The sequence below is a fragment of the Taudactylus pleione genome, unplaced genomic scaffold, assembly GCF_031769625.1.
Source record: "Taudactylus pleione unplaced genomic scaffold, aTauple2 ptg000205l, whole genome shotgun sequence".
Taxonomy (NCBI): Eukaryota; Metazoa; Chordata; class Amphibia; order Anura; family Myobatrachidae; genus Taudactylus; species Taudactylus pleione.
The window spans coordinates 3,637,142-3,654,365 of NW_028284607.1; the positions used below are offsets into that span (position 1 = coordinate 3,637,142).

Here is a 17,224-nt window from a genome sequence, read left to right on the forward strand (position 1 = left end):
AGGCTGTCTCATCCCTATCAAACAAAATTCTCTGTTCTTAAAAGGACCAGCTTTTGAAGGTAAGAATACAATGGAACCTTGTCTACCTCTTGGATATGTATCCAAAAAATATTTGCTTACTCTGATTTGTGCAAGATCTGCTTAAAACTAATAGAAATGCCAGGTTTTCCGTTATCTGCCAGAAAGAGCTTTTATTGCAAGATGCCATATATAAACAATAATGATGGGAATCTTCAGCTAAGTTCTAGCACATCTTAGTCAGCTGGCGGTGGCGGATCATTATGCCGGTTGCTTGCAATGTCCTCCGGGAGTGGGTTGTAGTTGGAATCGGCTTGAGGATCATCAAATATTTGTTTTCTGGAGAACACAAGACAAAACTGCTCAAATATGAACAAATTTAAGAATTTATTGCTTTCAATATTTTTAATGTAGTGATGTGTCTGAATCTCGATCCTGTTTTACCCCTGTTATTTCCTAGGTCTAATAACCTGTATCTATTGACCAAAAAAATCCCTGTCATCCCTTTAATTCGGGACACCTATTAATTACACAGATTTTGTGTCTGGCTGACTGCTAATCTTCATTTTGCCTGGTTTTAATCAACCACAGAGCCGGTGTATGGATATAATAGATCTGCTTTCTACTACAGGTAGGCTGTGTGTCACTGTGTGCTAACTTTATCATCTTGCAGGATTTACATAAACAGCTACTGGATTCTGTGTACTCTAATGAGGAAAAAAAACCAAAGTGTCTGGTATAAGTAACTGGTTTGTTTCTCTGAATGTGAACGGTTTTCATACATTTGGTTTTACTGTGATATTGTTATGGGAATGTTCATTTATTTCACAGTTAAATAACTGTTGCTACCTAATTAGTTTTTGAAGATTGAGAATAAATATTCTCGATGTCCTACTACTTCGGTATAGTGGATTCTTCTGCATTACTAGATGTGCTGCCTGTGATATCTCTGCAGGTAAGGTCTTTTGTGCTAACACCTGTCTCTTCCTTGGATTTCTGCCGGCAGGATATATAAACAAATGGCTGGAAGGAAGACATTATCTTGGGTTACAATACTCACAAAATTGCTGGTGTAACTAACAGCTTTTTTCCTCCAGGTTGGTATGGGAAAACATCTTCTAGAAAGAAGTAAATGTGTCCCGTTATAATGCCTGCAAAGAAATAATGAGGGGTGTATAGATTGTCTCATTTTAACTTTCAGAGGTGAAGCGGAATCTCCTCTGTGTCCGTAAATTACAATCCGATAAACCATCTTACCCAGCAAGTCAACGAGGCTGGAAGCACCCATTAGTAGGGACAAGCCCAGAAGCACCCAGGGGAGAAAAGGGGCTCGGAATGTCAGAAGACCAAAGAGATTAATGTGAATGAAAGGATTTCTACGGCACCAAACATACACCAACATCAGTGTGAATGCCTCGCCCAGGAATGAGAGGCCGGCAAACATACCAAAAAACTGTTTAATGTTAAGGAGATAGTAGTAACAGACATTCTACACACACTGGGCTGATTCTGAGTTTGGGAGCATAGCAAAAAAAAAAAAGTTAACTTTGCACCTTGGTAAAACCAGGATGGGCATCATCCATCCATGATTCACAACCATTAATGGTCTTTGTCCGATGTCAAATGGGGACCCCCGGCTGATGCTGAGAAGATAGCTGTGGCTCTGGTCTGCACATGTACCATTGATGGTACAGCCTTTGATGGCCATCACTAGTGTAAAAATAAAGCTGTCCAGCATTTGTGCTCTTCATACAAATGCAGCCAGTATTTACCCTACATGCAAAAAGTAAATAAAGGTATTGCACTACAACATAGTTTGCCAAGGGGTAAAGTTATGGGTTTTTTTTTTTGCTTTGTTCTCAAATCCTAATCAGCCCCACTGTGGCTTTCAGGAATTATTAATCAACGTACTGTAAATGATTATTTTTATAGCAACAGTTCTGACAGGCAAGCCTGATGTCAAAACAGGCAATGGGCATGAATGGCCACCAATTATGATAGCTGCTTTCTACTCACACAAAAGACTGCAAAACAGAAATCTGCTCTAAGAAACATCCCGCAGTGGTGAAGACTGCTCGTGGCTAATTTGCACTGACCTCTACCTATCCATGACCATAGCTAATCCTGGTAACAGCGTCTGCTCTAATTCAGTAGCATAACACTGGGTCTGGCGTATGTCTGTCTGAAAGGTCCGACCCGGGTTCGCGGCCCTGCTTGCTAGCAGGGTTGTTCCTGATGACTTCCCGGTTGACTAACCAGCTCAAGTGTAAAAAGGTGCAACCTGGGTCTTGATGACCAGGGTCAAGCCTCAAACAAACGAATGCTGGGTACACACAGGACGATCTGTTCAGTGAACTATATCACTGAACGATCTCCCTTGAAATTCCTGGTGTGCTGGATGAACGATATAGTTCATCCACACACCAACGATGAATGACCAACGATCGTTCTACCATATAGAAAATTAACAATATCGTCTAGATTGGCCTGCATGCATGCCCGATGGATGATGTCGTTTATGTTCAGTGGGAGTGCGCATTGTTGGTCGTTCATTGCATACAAACGGAACAATATATTGTTGAATGATATTGTTATCGTTCATATCGTAACAATATATCGTTCCATGTGTATGCACCTTAATACTCCTTTTACAGTCTCACGTGGAATTTGGAATATGTTTCCAACCCGGGACAGACCCTCTTTTACAATGCGGCATGCACTATTCACACCAGAGCTGGGTCAACGTTGACCTGGCGCAGGTGAGCAGCGCTTCTTCCCCTCCGCAACCCTCTTACCTTACTCCGCAGCGGTCCAGAGGGCGGGTGGCGCTGCGCTGTTCTGGTCGGTGCTGGTTGCAGTGGACGCTTGGAGATGTCATCTCCAAGCACCCCTGAAGCCGGCTTCAATCAGCTAGCAGGCGCCACGACCCTCGTCGTGCCGTTTACACTGCAGAGTGGCATGGGAACAACCCTGCAAGCTAGCTGTGTCGGATCCCGGGTCACTGGACCAGGGTTGATCCGTTTACATGGACTTAAAAATCCTGCGTTGATGCACGTGAACACGCATCATGCCGGGATTTTTAAGTCAGTGTAAAAGGGGTATAATTGGCCGGCAGATCATCTCCAAGCACCCACTGATTGCTAGAAGACCCGTGTGTGAAAGGGGTAGCCCAGCTTTAACCCATGGTCTGTGTACTAGGTCCGAGCCAGGTTGAGCCGGGAATTTATGTCTGAAAGTGGTATGAGGCTTACCTGGATGTGGTTCACAATCCAGCTCTTGTCTAGCTGTTACCCTTTACCGCAATTTAATGGGTAATTAGGCATTTCCGCTAGTGTAGTTCCTTGACAATGGGCTGCAAGCTGAAATTTTTTGATTAAAATATGAATAAAATCTCCATTCTTTGTATATACCCAGATTTGCAGTATATTATTGTTAGTAGTGTACCAATAAGAAAAATCTTTGTTTTGTATACATACATAGCATTAATATTACCATGCCGCTGATGCAATATGGGTACAACTAAGGGAGGGAATATTTATTTTAGGGGTGAGCGGGTTCGGTTTTACTCGGTTCTTATCGCCACTTTACCGCAAATTCGGCTCGATTTTATTCGCTAAAACACGTGTTCGGCGATAGCCAATAAAAAGATCCGAGTAAAACCGAACCCGCTCACCCCTAATTTATTTTCTGTGCTCTTTAACAATTATTGGACACAAAACTTCATATTCTAACAGGTTATGTTTCTATATTCCATTTATCTGGATGGTTTAAAATAGTCTAAACTTATGGGGGGGGGGGGGGGGGGGAGTTTATGACTTTTGTTCGGTAGCTGGTTTACAAATTATACAGCTGCTTAATTATAGCATACTAGTTGAAGTACCTCTCTACCCTCTTGTGCGTCTCCTTTTTACTTTATTTTCATCTACTTCTTACCCCCCCACTAGGGCATCTAACACTTGGTTGCTTATGCTCTGTTGCTTATTTGGGTGTTATGGTCACCAATGTAGCAATGTGTATTATACAGGTCCTTGTCCTGCATTGTATTGTACTGTTAGTCACCTTTTTGGTTATGTACTTTGTAAGGCGCTACGGAACACTTGTGGCGCCATATAAATAAACAATAATAATAATCGGTGCGGGGTGTCCGAATGCATTTCTGGACAGACAAACCGACCGACCAATGTATTTTATATGAGATGCCACCTGTGCTTTCTCTTATTGCAACAGTAATTAGCTTTTAATTCTCAAAGTTAGCGAATGTAACACACCAGCTGTTTAATGCTAAATAATGAGTCACAGCAATCTGTAATTTCTTAAAAATATAATTTCAAAGGATACAGTTAGTAGGAGTCCTCCAAAAAGAAACATAAATACAAAATCGGCCGTGCGACCTCTAAAAGAAGTTTCTTCTAACATTTTGGAGTATCTGTACCTGAATGTGGTAATCTGTAAAGGAGACTAACAGTAGTGGAGTTATTTTCACAATGAATCATATAGGGCAGTGGTTCTCAGGAACCCCACACGGGTCATGTTTTCCAGGTCACCCCACTGGTGTATTTATTACTCACTGACGCATTTTAAAAGATTCACAGGCGGAACTAATTCTTTCACTTGTGATTCTGTGAGGAAACCTGGAAAACATGCGCTGTCTGGGGTCCTGAGGACAGAGTTTAAGAACGTGCTATAGGGGGAGAAAAGTAACTAAGAGCCCGATTACTCTCAGCGCTTGCAGCGACTATTTACCCGCAGTGTGATTTGACAGGGCGTGTTTGGGGGTAGTGGCTGCAAATAAAGCAGGTGTGTTGTGACCGTTTTAAGGGACTGTCGTAGTCTGCGATCCCGTATATAATAAAAATGGCTTAGGCATCTCCGTTCACGCAGACATTCTGCACTCCCATAGGGTTGCTCTTAAGGCCAATTATCGAAGGATCTGTGACATGCTGCGTCTTTCTATGCAGACGCTTAGATTTGCGGCAGCATCAGTGGGCTTCTCAATACAAACTAGGCATCTGCGACATTTGTATATTTTCGCACAAATGCAGCAGCATTAGCGTCCATCTCTGAATCCGTTCAGGGTCTGCATTGGGTGCATAAGAGGATATGAAAGAAGGAAAACAATGCTTCTTTTCTAACATATCTGCATTTTCGTCAAATCGCCATAGAAATAAGCTTCAGGTTTAGGCCAGTATCACATGATTAAGCATATGGAATGTGTTTCATATTCTACTATATTACACTAAGTTTAGTATAAACGTTCAATCTGTACCAATGAAGAAAGGATACACAAAAATCATATTGAAAAAAAAACTGAACCCCAAATGTCCAAAGAAGAGAAAGTTGGTTACCAGTCTCCAAACCTGTGAAAAAGAAAGGAGACAGATGGCCAGTTTTGTGTTTAATGACATTCGTAATTTTAATACAGTATCAGTGACCCTCTATCATTGTCCAAAAGCCTAATAGATCTTAATTACAATGGCACTGGCTCATTAATTACAATATAACATGGCAATGATTAATGTAATACTCCTGGACAGCAAAGGGTTATTTGAGACTTTACCAATATACTTGATCTGAGCTTATATCAATTATGTTCAAAAGTGAAATGATCAGCTAAAGAGTGCAGGTTCTTGTTAAATACATCTGTAGGATCCAATATTTTACCATTATCCTATGTGTTCTATTGTCTGAACAAAAATTATCTGGCTGTCCAGCAATGAATATGAAATACTATAAAACACTGTACACATGCATTCATCTAATTTAAGATTTTGGAAATCCTGACAACTGAAAATTATTCTTAACTGCTGATATACTGAATTTATAAATTTTTAAGGTGAATTACATACTTTTAAAAACATGTACTTAATAAAAAGCTGCAGTGTAAATTCAGGGTAAAACCGTATTTCTCCCCCTGCAATCCCACAATTCCAGTGTTCTTTAAGTGCCTGTGGAGTAAGGACACACTTTTACTGGGCTGCTACGTTGCTCTTTATTGTAGCTTAGATTTTCATTTTATTTGTAATAATTTATTTATACTTTGCAGTTAGGTAAACCGCGCACAGCCTGAGTGCTGCGGCAGCTCGATGTGATCTGCTGGCAGGCGGGGGCGCATAGCGGGGACCCTCCACAGTACTCAGTCCTCCGTTTGAGACTGGCGCGTCGTGGTCACCCTGTTAGAGGGTGACGGCGGAGGGAGTGTTCCCTGATGGCGGCAGCCATTTTGCCAGGCTTTAGCGGCGTCTCCCCTCCCATGCACACGGGATGCGCTCACGCTGACAGGCTGCCCAGGTGAAGCAGGCTTGACTGGAGTTTTCCCTGACACTGGGAAGTACTCCAGGTCTGGAGCCTGGAAATGGAGCTGGTGGAGCTTACAACGCTGCAATCTCCCTCCAGCAGCAGCATGGACCACCCACCCTGCCTTCAGCAGGGGCTGCACAAGGCGTCATCCATCTGCAGACCCTGCTAGATTTTCCCGCACTTCACAGGATGGCTCCACTTCTCCCCTGCAACTTCAATGAAGACTAAGTACTGTGCACACTTGTATACTATACATTACAAGTTTTCACCTCTCACGTTCCTTGGTTTTCTTTTTGGGGGGTTTTGGAGGTCGGTTGCCAACTTCATTTTGTGACTATATAGGCTTTGGCCCGGTCACTTTATTTCCGGCGGCGTTTGGTCTTTTTTCCAGAGGTCCAAATCCTTTTTACTAGGTTTGCTGCGTATTCAGCCACCGTTTCATCCGCAGGTGGTGCCATGGTATCTCTCAGCTCTCACACAGGCGGCATTGGAGTCAGGGCGTTCAGCTGATCTTCAGCTAGTTGCTGCTGAGCTGGTCTTCCTTTAAGCTAGCCACACACTAGACCAACTTACATCCAACCAGCCAACTAGTTGATTGGTTGCAATGAAAATCTGGTAAGAAATGAAAGCAAATTACAATCTGCAATTTGCTCCCAAATGCCGGAAAATGGACAGAAACTGTTGTTTGAGAAAATTGTTTAGATCAAACATTTAACAAACTTGTCTGAACGACCATTTTCATCTGTTTTCTGGCATTTAGGAGCAAATTGCTGATCATCATTTACTTCCATACGTTACCAGATTTTCATTCTAACCAGTCAACTAGTTGGCTGGTTGGACAGATAGCCTTAAGCTGGCCACATATCTAAAGATTATTGCCTTCAATCGGCATGGTTTTGTGTTAAGAGTTTCCAAGCCTCCTTTTCTCTTCTTCCACAATGATGGTGCGGTTCTCTGTACAGTTTTTATATTCTAGCCGACACTTGTTTCGGGCTTTTTACCAGGATGTTGTCGTTCTGGTTCCTCATCCTTTGGCGACCTTCCTGGGACTAGGATGAGCTGGCTCTGCTAGCTGGGCTGAGCTCTGCCGATTTCCTAGGTACGCCGCACTGTTCTCTGCGGGCTCATTCGACGTGCATGAACATGGTTGGCCGGCTACTCAGCAGACCCTTGGGCATTGGATCCGCTCGGTCATCACTCATGCCTCTTCTGGTGCGGGGCGACCACCACCAGACCGGATGTCAGCACCTTCAGTCCGGGCGGTGGCTATCTTATGGGCAGCGCGACGCTAGACCAGCAGCACAGATTTGTCGTATAGTTATCTGGTCCCCTGTCCATATGTTTACTGTTCAGTTTTTTTGCCTTCGGCGGTACCCACTTTGGTCGTATAGTTCTCTGGTCAGGTAGCCTGAGCGTTCCCTCCCCTGGCTGCGGCTTTGAACATCCCATGGTCCAGTGTTCCCCAACCTTGCTGCAAGAGAAAATAGGATTTGTGATCAACTTACGGTTGAATCCTTTTTCTTTTAAGCAGGCTGGGGAACACTGCGTTCCCTCCCTCACGCTCAGTTGTGCAAGGTGTTTGGACTTTTCCCTACTGGTTTGTTAGAGCAACCAATCAAGACCTAAACAGTTTCACTGGGTTTCTGCTACTTCTTTCCGGACTCTCTTGAAGACGTACTGGTATTGTGGGATTGCAGGGGGATGAGCTTAAGTTTTAAAGCTACAGTTTAATTTAAGTGCCAACTCCAGCCCCAACCTACAATACCATGGTCCAGTGTTCCCCAGTCTGCTTAATGGGACCTATCCATTAGTAGATAAAATTAACAATTGAACAATATATCGTTCATTATATCTGCTAATGAATAGGCCCTGAACGTTGACAGATGCGCACTCCCGCGGCCGATAAATCGCATATATCATCTCTCCAACATGTTGGTCAATTATCGCATATAGCTGTAGATAATAGCAATATTGTGCATTTATATGCGGTAAACGACATTAGCAGCAGCTACAGAGCGCTGCAGAGAAAAAAAAAACACTCCCTGAATGATGTCATGCGCTATAGTTCATCGTTTGCCAAAATCTGTCATGTACATGACAGATATCGTTTAGCACAGCTACCGGAATTTTCAAGGGATATCTTTTGTCTTTCATCGCTCAGAAATACATCTGCTAATGGAGAGGCCCCTTAAGAGAAAAGGATTCAACAGTAAGTAGACCAAAAATCCTATTTTAGCTTCATGATTTATAAATGAATACTCCTATTTGTTTACGAATTTGCCTTTTGCTTTTGTTTAAGTAAACTACACCCGTGATGGATAAATCCAGACTCACCTGCAGCTTTCTGAAGATTAGGTCAGGGTTGATATAAAGCTGGAAAGGAGTGACAAGATGAATTTGCTGTGGAGGAGAAATGATAGATTATTGCCATAGAACAAAACACTTGCTGCAAATTAAAAATGCATAAAGCTGGTTTGTTACAGTCAAGAATATACACTAACTTTCATGTTGATATTTCCAGTCACTGACTTGAAATTGAATCTGCCTTTTGCGGTCTTCTATGTGCTGAAAATTGTCAAAAAGTCACGGCTGCATTAAGCAATCAGTTAGGAATTTGCATTAAGTCTATGTGTATTTTAGTTTGCAGCTCCAGATAATTTAAAGAGTAGGTAGAAATTCTTGTTGCAAAAATGATGGGCATAGTGAAGTACCGCTAGAGGTTTTTTTTAGGAAAGTACGGAATGTGTGTAATTTTTCTCTTTTAAGCCGCATATCCACTACACCATATTGCTCCATGAGCAATATTGTGTAGTGTGTCCCTGGCAGTAGTGTGCTCAATGTCATTAACATTATCGTTCAGTGCCGGCACACTCCTTCAGAACCTGATAATATCGTCAGGTTGCCCTGCAAATACAGGAGATGCGTGCTCCCGCTGATCTTTGATGGCGTCGCTGGTCGTTGACGGCATATCCACTGGTCTGTAAAATGAACGATAAGGTTCATTTGATCGCCTAGGACAGGGGACTTTTTTTTTTTTTTTTTTACCTTTTACCCCAAAATATATTTAGATATGCCGACATTACCCCCTTGATTTGAAGGGAAGAAAATCATATAATGCCCCTGTAGTAGTGCCCCCATATAGGGCCCCTGTAGTACAGCCCCCATATAATGCCCCTGTAGCAGTGCCCCCATATAATGGCCCCTTTAGTAGTGCCCCTGTAGTGCCGCTTGTACAAAGAAAAAAATAACACTTACCTTAATCCCCGCTCCATCATCCGCCGCCATCCTGTCCGGGCGGCTGCTCCTCGGAACTATGGGAGAAACGCCATGTCGTCTCTCCCATAGTGCGCATGGGGAGAGCCGGAAGCTGGAGTTCAGAAGAGAACTCCAGCCTCCAGCTAACGCGGCGCTGAATGGAAGGCGCCGGGCGCCCGCTGGTGGTAACATCTCAGCGGGCATCCGGCTTAGAGCCTCCCTGCCGTGCCAGGCTGGAGGACACTGGCACCACACCCGGGTGTCCACTACCTGCTGCAATTCCTCCATTCCTACCGGCAGCCGCAAACCCCACAAGTTTATATGGGCGATACGATGCTGCCATATTTAACAACTTCCGGAATGTGATGCACTCAGAGATTGGCCCCTGCAGCTATCACCATCTCCACTGTAGCCTATGGGCCACACATAGCAGATTTAGTTGGTAGAGGGTTCCCCCGGAACTGTACCCGTAATAGTGGCAGAGCATCATGCGGTCAGCACTCAGAGCACATCGCAGTGACGGGCTCCTTTCGGAGCGCCTGTCCCTGCTTGTGCTGGTTAATACATGCCACCGGTAAAATTGCATCCTGCAATGCAATCTTGGGCAATAACATTTTTGATAAAAAGCCTCAAGTCACTTTAGTATAGTCCCAAATACTCTAGACCACAGGTTCTCAAACTCTGCCCGCAGGACCCCAAACAGTGCATGTTTTTTAGGTTTCCTTACAGAATCACAAGTGAAATAATTATCTCCACCTGTGGATCTTTTAAAATGTGTCAGTGAATAATGAATGCATCTGCTGGATGACCTGGAAAAAGTGGCCTGTGTGGGGTCCTGAGGACCGAGTTTCAGAACCACTGCTCTAGACCAGTGGTTCTCAAACTCGGTCCGCAGGACCCCACACAGTTCACCTTTTCTAGATCACAGAGCAGGTGCACAGGTGTAGTCAATACTCACTGACACATTTTAAAAGATGCACAGGTGGAGCTAATTATTTCACTTGTGATTCCATAAGGAAACCTAGAAAACATGCACTGTTTGGGGTCCTGAGGGCAGCGTTTGAGAACCTGTGCTCTAGACCACAGGTTATCAAACTGTCCTCGGGACCCCAAACGGTGCATGTTTTGCAGGTCTCCTGACAGAATCACACTAGCTCTACCTGTCGATCTTTTAAAATGTGTCAGTGAGTAATGAACACAAAAATCAACTATTTAACAGACTCAATTTATCTGCCTCCCAATACTGTGCTCATGGCCACTAACAGCCTTCTACAATGGCTTGCTATCTTATTTTCCATTTTTTTGGGATGGGGAACCTCATGTGAACCTAGAAGTAGGAGCTTTCTCGACAAAACTCAGACTTGCGGACAGTCCTAGACTCCTATATAACACGCATATAACTGCAGGATACGAGGCTTTCCGACGTCTATAGCTGTCCTTATAGAGGTCCTACCCTGTGTTACTGGCCACCTGCAGCCTGCTCTCTGCCAAGGCTGCTGGTGATCTGCATTGTTCTCCTGATGACCCACTATTGTGGGAACAGCTGGCAGAGTAGCCCCTTACCACGGCGGCGGTGGTGACCACGCAGGCAGCGGTGTAAGCTAGGGTGACAGTCGGGATGTGCCGATGGCGCCAGGTGCCACCCGGGTGAGCCATGCTTCCCTTGCAGAGAGCCCCGCAAAATCAACGTTCTATTCAGCGTAGCAGCTGCTGCAATCAGGTGCCAACTTGCCAAGTGTCAGGTGTACCCAGCCTCATCCTGTGCCACTTCCGCCAGCCTCAGGGCTAACTGCACGGAGTCCCGGCCTTATGGATGGGATGATGCTGCTGTGGTTATTCTACAGAGAGAGAGAGAGTACACAGCGAGACAGGACAACAGGTTAGGCAGATATGGTATACCAGGGCGACCCTGCACTGACCCTCTGATAACCGGCATGCAGGCCCTCTCCCTACTAGTTCCCACCCCTGCTGCAATTAAAGTGGTCCACGCCATTCCCCGGCAGCACATCTGTCACCCGGCCGCTAGATACAGTGTGTCCCCTCTTCCTCCTATGTTGGAGGGAGTCGGTCTTTGTGCCAGAACAGTAGCTCCCACTCTGCTCTGTCACTGTGACTGTAATATTCAGCAGCAGCGCAGGGCAGAACCCCCAGCCGGCCAGCAGCAGAGTGGACTGCCCTACGCATGCGCAAGGACTCAGCACTGGGGGATTTGGAGGGGACGCAGCAGTGTTGGCGCCGGGTGTCCTGTCCCACAGCAGCCGCATGGACCGCGCCACCGGTCCACCGTTGCTAGTTACAGCATTGCCTGAGAGCAGGTACGTCTCGGCGCCGATTTTAATGTTACATAGCAGACCAGTACAGGTGCAATTGGTCGGACATGACTGATGTTATGACTCCCGAAGTGGTGCATTGCTCTGCGTCACTCTGTCTGTCTGGTCTTCATCCCAGCATTTGTCCAGGTAGGTAAAAGTGGGACATTATAAACCACACCCATAATCTGCACAATTCTCTCTAATCACACCCACTCCAAGACATGTAAAGCCCACTTTCTAGTAAGCCCCTCCCCCTCTTAATCATAATACGGATACAGACAGCTGGGTTAGTGGATTTAGGAACACTGCTCTTCAGTTCACAAATGTTGATATTCTTGTTTTTCATACTGACCTCGCCTAGCAAAAAGTGGTAATGTTTCGGAAGAGTATAAATCCCCTTCACTGGCCGTGAGTGACGTGACGTGAGTGAGCGGCAAGTGGAGGTTTGTTCCCACACTTTTCGTGAAAATAAGAAAGTTGGCCCCATTGCGGACTTGCCATGCTGCGGGCTCGGTGGCTTGCTTTGCTCGCCACAAGAATATATTCCCCCTCTATGCCCACTTGGATGGTAGGGAATGACATTGGACACTGGCAGATGACGTCATCGTACAGAAACGGAAGGGGATCTATCTCTTCCCGTAATGTTTCTGGTACCTGAAACCTGATTCATGTTTTAGTACAAGAGCCCATATGCAGTTAATAAAATCAGCGACTACTCCCTTTAGTGGCGGACTGGAGCATGAAGGGCCCACAGGGAACAATAATAGAGGCCCACAAAGAGGTGTGGCCAGCTATAATGGAAATATTTTATTACACTAAAAATAGAATACTATAAAACTCTCTCTCTCTATTAATGGAAGAGGTCAGTGATCTACTCCTGTGCATGGCAGCCAGTTATGTGGGTAAGGAAGATTGTGGTGTGTATTGGGGGTCATGTAGGCAGTGCAGTGTTTGGTATGGAGGGGCCAAGGGGATAGTACAAACCGCAGAGAGATAGGTCTATTCATGAAGCAGTGAAAAGAGTGGAGAAGTTGCCCATGGCTTCTACCGATTATTATTTTACAGAATGTACTTGAAAAATGAAACCTCAAAGCTGATTGGTTACCATGGGCCTTCTCCACTGGCACACTTTTCCACTCTTTTCACTGCTTCATTCGCAGCGGCCACTTTCCCGGCGTTCTATGCATGCGCAGTAGGGAAATCGCCCAAAAAATGGCTGCCACACCACTTTCCCGGTGTACTGCGCATGCGCAGTAGACTCCAGGCACAGACTAGTGCCCAGAGTCTGTCAGTACGCCGCAGCCGCCAGAGAGAGTGGAGGGGGCTCCGGATGGTGAGTGAACACGGGCCCCCTCCTCTCTAAATACGCCCCTGTCAGGGAGGTAGTACGTAGAGATAGTGTTTGGTATGGAAGGGTCAAGGGAATAGTGCAGATAGGTAGTGGTGAGTGGAGAGATCAGGGGGTAGTGCAGATAGGTAGTGGTGAGTGGAGGGATCAGGGGGTAGTGCAGATAGGTAGTGGTGAGTGGAGGGATCAGAGAGGTAGTGCAGTGATATAGTGTTTGGTAAGGAGGAGTCAGGGGGTAGTGCAGATAGGTAGTGGTGAGTATGGAGGGGTCATGCAGATAGGTAGTGGTGAGTATGGAGGAGTCAGAAAAGTAGTGGTGAGCCACCCAGTAACCCTTGCAATGCTGGTCAGTTGTTGGTATTGAGACCACTACACATGTACTAACATTATACCACACTGTTGTGCCCCCCATATTATGCCACAGTGTATTGCATTTACTTTATACCACACTGTAGTGCCCTCCACATTAAGGCCACTGTTGTGCCCATACCTTATGCCACACTGTAGTATCCACACATTATACCACTGCAGTGCCCACACATTATGCTACCTGTAGTGCCCACACATTATGCTACCTGTAGTGCTCACACAGTAGCAAACAGTGCAAGTTTCCTCTGTAACAATGGTGCAAAGTGCTCTGGTTTCCAACTCTGCAAATAGCACCAATGTGTCCGATTTACTTGTTTTGATGCTATTTATATCGATATTTTTAAATTGCTTCCCCTAGACATGTGATTTGTTTAACCACTTAACTCAGTGGTTCCCAAACTGTTTTGAATCACGGCGCCCTAGAGTATCAGCATTGTTTTCACGGCACCCCTAAGTTTTAAGTTTGTTATTGAGAAATTCAGAAAGAAATGTAGTAAAATAGTAAAGTTAAGTATACTGTGCTACCTGTCATCCTTGGGTTCAGTTATGTGGTGATGGACAGGTTTGCACTTCTGTTTATTCACATATTTACATTACATTGACCATAAATAATTTGATTTGGTGCTGGACCACCAACCTGAGGCACCCCTGCCAGTGTTCCAAGGCACCCCAGGGTGCCACGGCGCACAGTTTGGGAACCACTGACTTAACTGATTAATTTTATTAATTTTTTTAATGATTGAATTAGGTTAAGAACATCTTTTTAAACTTATCCATCACTATTTTATTTGAAAAAAATATTTTTAAAACACTGTATACCATAAAAATAGCAATTTTTATATTATACTGTAGTGATGGCCATTGACTGCTGCACCATCGATGGTTCAACCATTGTTAGAAACCATAGATTGTTTAGCGATTGGTCAAGATCTGTGTAGACCACAACTACTGATGTTTCCTAAACATCAATTGAGGGTTGCCATTGATGGTGCAACATCGATGGCCACCAGCAATGGCAAAGCACTTGTTTTCAGTGAGACCATCAATGGTTTGCAAACCATCGATGGTCGGTTGCCATCCTTAACTAGAGGCTCAGAGATATATATCTAGATTATAATATATATATGTGTGTGTGTGTTCCAATAAGGCAGCAGTCTTCACCATGTGTGTACATGTTAAATGCAGGTGCCCTCCAAACAATTAACCCACAAGTGGGTCAGGGTTACAATATTTACCAAGCGGCTGCACTCAGTTGCAGATTCAGGAAACGAGATGTGTGGTTGATTACCAACGTTTCAATGTTTAATCACAACATTTTCCTCATGGTGCGCCGCTTGGATAATATATTGGGAATGGGACCCAAATCTAAACACAGAATGCTTTTATGTTTTACATACACCTTATACACACAGTCTACGGGGAATTTTATACAATATTTTTAATCATTTTGTGTATCAACAAAAAAGTTTGTGTACATACATGAAATTCAATTATGTTTCATATACACCTTATACACACAGCTTGTAGGTTACTTTATACTATATTTTTTATAATTTTTTGCCTTAAACAAAGTTTGTGTACATTGAACAATCAGAAAGCAAAGTTTTCACTATCTCAGTCATGCTAAAAATATTCTATATTTTTATTCCCTCTGAGATTGGAGGCTGCTGTAAGATTGTCTTTCAGCAGCCACCCACTGGGCGTTTCGGATTGGTTGTATCAGATACAACCATGTCAGGTAAAGCCCACTCTGGTATGGTCGTATCTGATACGACAGTGCCAGGCAAGTGGTTAAAGCGACACAGAGAGTGTATCACAATCTTTGTTTTCATTGGGCACACAGCTATTTTTTTGCTTGAAAAGGGACTTACCTATCCCATTACCACAGAAATATTTATTTTTGCGCAGAATGTGCAAACCTATGCGCACTTAGCGCCTTATTCAGACACTGGCTCATGTGTAATTGCGATTTAAAAAAAAATATTCCATTCCTGCAACCTGATCACAGTCATGCCTGTAAATCTCGACCTGCGACTCCCCTTGTCATATCTGTCCCCTTGTTATGCTGCCTGTAGTGCTAACACATAATGCCGCACTGTACTGCCAACACATTATGCCACCTGTATTGCTCACACATTATGCCAGCTGTAGTGCCACCCACTGTATGCTACACTGTAGTGCCCACAAATTATGCCACCTGTAGTACCCACAAATTATGGTACACTGTAGTGCCCACACATTATGCCACCTGTAGTGCCCCCCACATTATGCTACACTGTAGTCCCCACACATGCCACCTGTAGTGCCCACACATTATGCCACCTGTAGAACCCACATATTATGACAACTGCTTACACAGTGTACTCACCAGAAGCCACAGCAGCCTCGAGGCTCAGGCAGCTGGCAGAGAAACGGGCAGATCAGCAGTCACAGCCTCACAAAGAACAAGTCACACGGTCACACCCATGAGGCTGCGCAGCTGCTGGGTCAGAGGAGCATGTGATGGGCTCATCCAATCAGAGCTCACCAAATCCTTGGCGGCCCAGCCCTAGCCTGACTCCCTTGATTAATTGTACAAACCTGTGATAATCCATTTTCTTATTGAAATCAAATCTCTGGATGATAAATAGAGCCCATAATATAAGGAGAAGGGCCAGCTCATGCAGAATCTCATCACACAGGCTAGACAGTTCCAGATTAAAAAAAAAAGAAAAAACAGTTCCAGCTACAGTACATAGAAAAGGGGGTGCATACAGGGTTAGTTTTAGACCAAGCAGAGCCCAGGGCAAAAAGTCCTGTGTGTACTAAATAAAAATATACCTTACCTTTTTGGTGGTTTCTCTGCAACGGGTAACCTCTGAAGAAATGATCCTCCTTGGACAGACAGTGTCTTCAGTCTGTGAGCCTTATTCAGCAAGGATCGCAATTGCAAAGCTGCATGCAGGCAGCTTTGCAATTGCTATCCTTGCAATAATGCAAATGCTGCATTTGCGATCCCAGCACCGCGACGGAGGTCACAGGCTGGGATTACCATCGCGATGGAGGTCGGCCAGCTGAGTAAGCCTCAGCTTAGGCTGGCTGGCTGGCTTGCAACCTCAGCAGACTGCGTACATCCACCCCCGGAAAACTGGGAGGACACATCCCGTTTCCGGGAACGCTGGCTGACTTTGCACCCACACCGCCCCTTAAATGCCTCTGCCTGTCAATCCGGCAGAGGCATTCAACAGCTTGCATGTGTCTTAGCAGGACCCATTCTGCACACTCACAGAAAAGGTGCTGCACACCCGCAGATTCCCAATAGCCTCTTGCTCCCTATGTCCTCTCCTGACCGGTGTCTCTCCAGCCTCCTGCTCCCTGTGTCTCCTCCAGCTCCCTGCGTCTTTCTATCCACATGCCCCCTGTGTCACTCAAGTCTCAGGCCCATGTCACCTCTAGCCTTCTGTCTTTCCAGCCTCCTGACCCATGTGTCTCCAGCCTCCTTCCCCCTTCTGTCAGTAGAGGCTCATACTCCCTGTGTCACTCCAGCCTCGTGTTCCCTGCGTCACTCCAGCCTCCTTCCCCCTGTGCTACAACAGCCTAGTGCTCCATGTCCCCTCCTGTCCTGTGTCTCTCCTGCTGTCTATAT

The 17,224-nt window shown here is 45.0% G+C and overlaps 2 protein-coding genes across 6 annotated transcripts in view; one reads left to right on the forward strand and one right to left on the reverse strand.

Moving 5' to 3' along the window:
- Positions 1–174: 174 nt before the first annotated feature.
- On the reverse strand, positions 175–12,021 carry DERL3 (derlin 3). 2 transcript variants are annotated; one of them, XM_088477850.1, is made up of 7 exons: positions 11,134–12,021; positions 8,650–8,715; positions 5,302–5,375; positions 4,357–4,450; positions 1,276–1,471; positions 1,079–1,169; positions 175–357 (listed from the first exon to the last, which is right to left on the reverse strand). In XM_088477850.1, exons 1-7 carry the CDS (start codon positions 11,224–11,226, stop codon positions 255–257), a joined length of 717 nt encoding a protein of 238 aa, XP_088333976.1. In that variant the 5' UTR covers positions 11,227–12,021; the 3' UTR covers positions 175–254. The 2 variants fall into 2 exon arrangements, with proteins under 2 accessions (XP_088333976.1, XP_088333975.1); XM_088477849.1 differs by having other exon boundaries at positions 258–357; positions 1,079–1,471.
- Positions 11,784–17,224, forward strand: part of SLC2A11 (solute carrier family 2 member 11) — a 135,188-nt gene continuing 129,747 nt past the window's right edge. For all 4 annotated transcript variants that reach the window (XM_088477842.1, XM_088477844.1, XM_088477845.1 and 1 more), the window contains exon 1: positions 11,784–11,885. The gene's annotated coding sequence lies outside the window, so the exon portion shown is untranslated. The remainder of the gene's footprint in view (positions 11,886–17,224) is intronic.

Bases quoted from the DNA above. Each gene is read 5' to 3' on its own strand.
- DERL3 (XM_088477849.1), bottom strand. From the start codon at position 11,226: ATGGCTCACCCGGGTGGCACCTGGCGCCATCGGCACATCCCGACTGTC. The intron at 8,716-11,133 runs GTAAGGGGCTAC...TCTCCTCCACAG, and splicing joins TGGTCACCACCGCCGCCGTG to CAAATTCATCTTGTCACTCC. The intron at 1,472-4,356 runs GTATCCTTTGAA...AACATTAAACAG, and splicing joins TTGGAGGACTCCTACTAACT to TTTTTTGGTATGTTTGCCGG.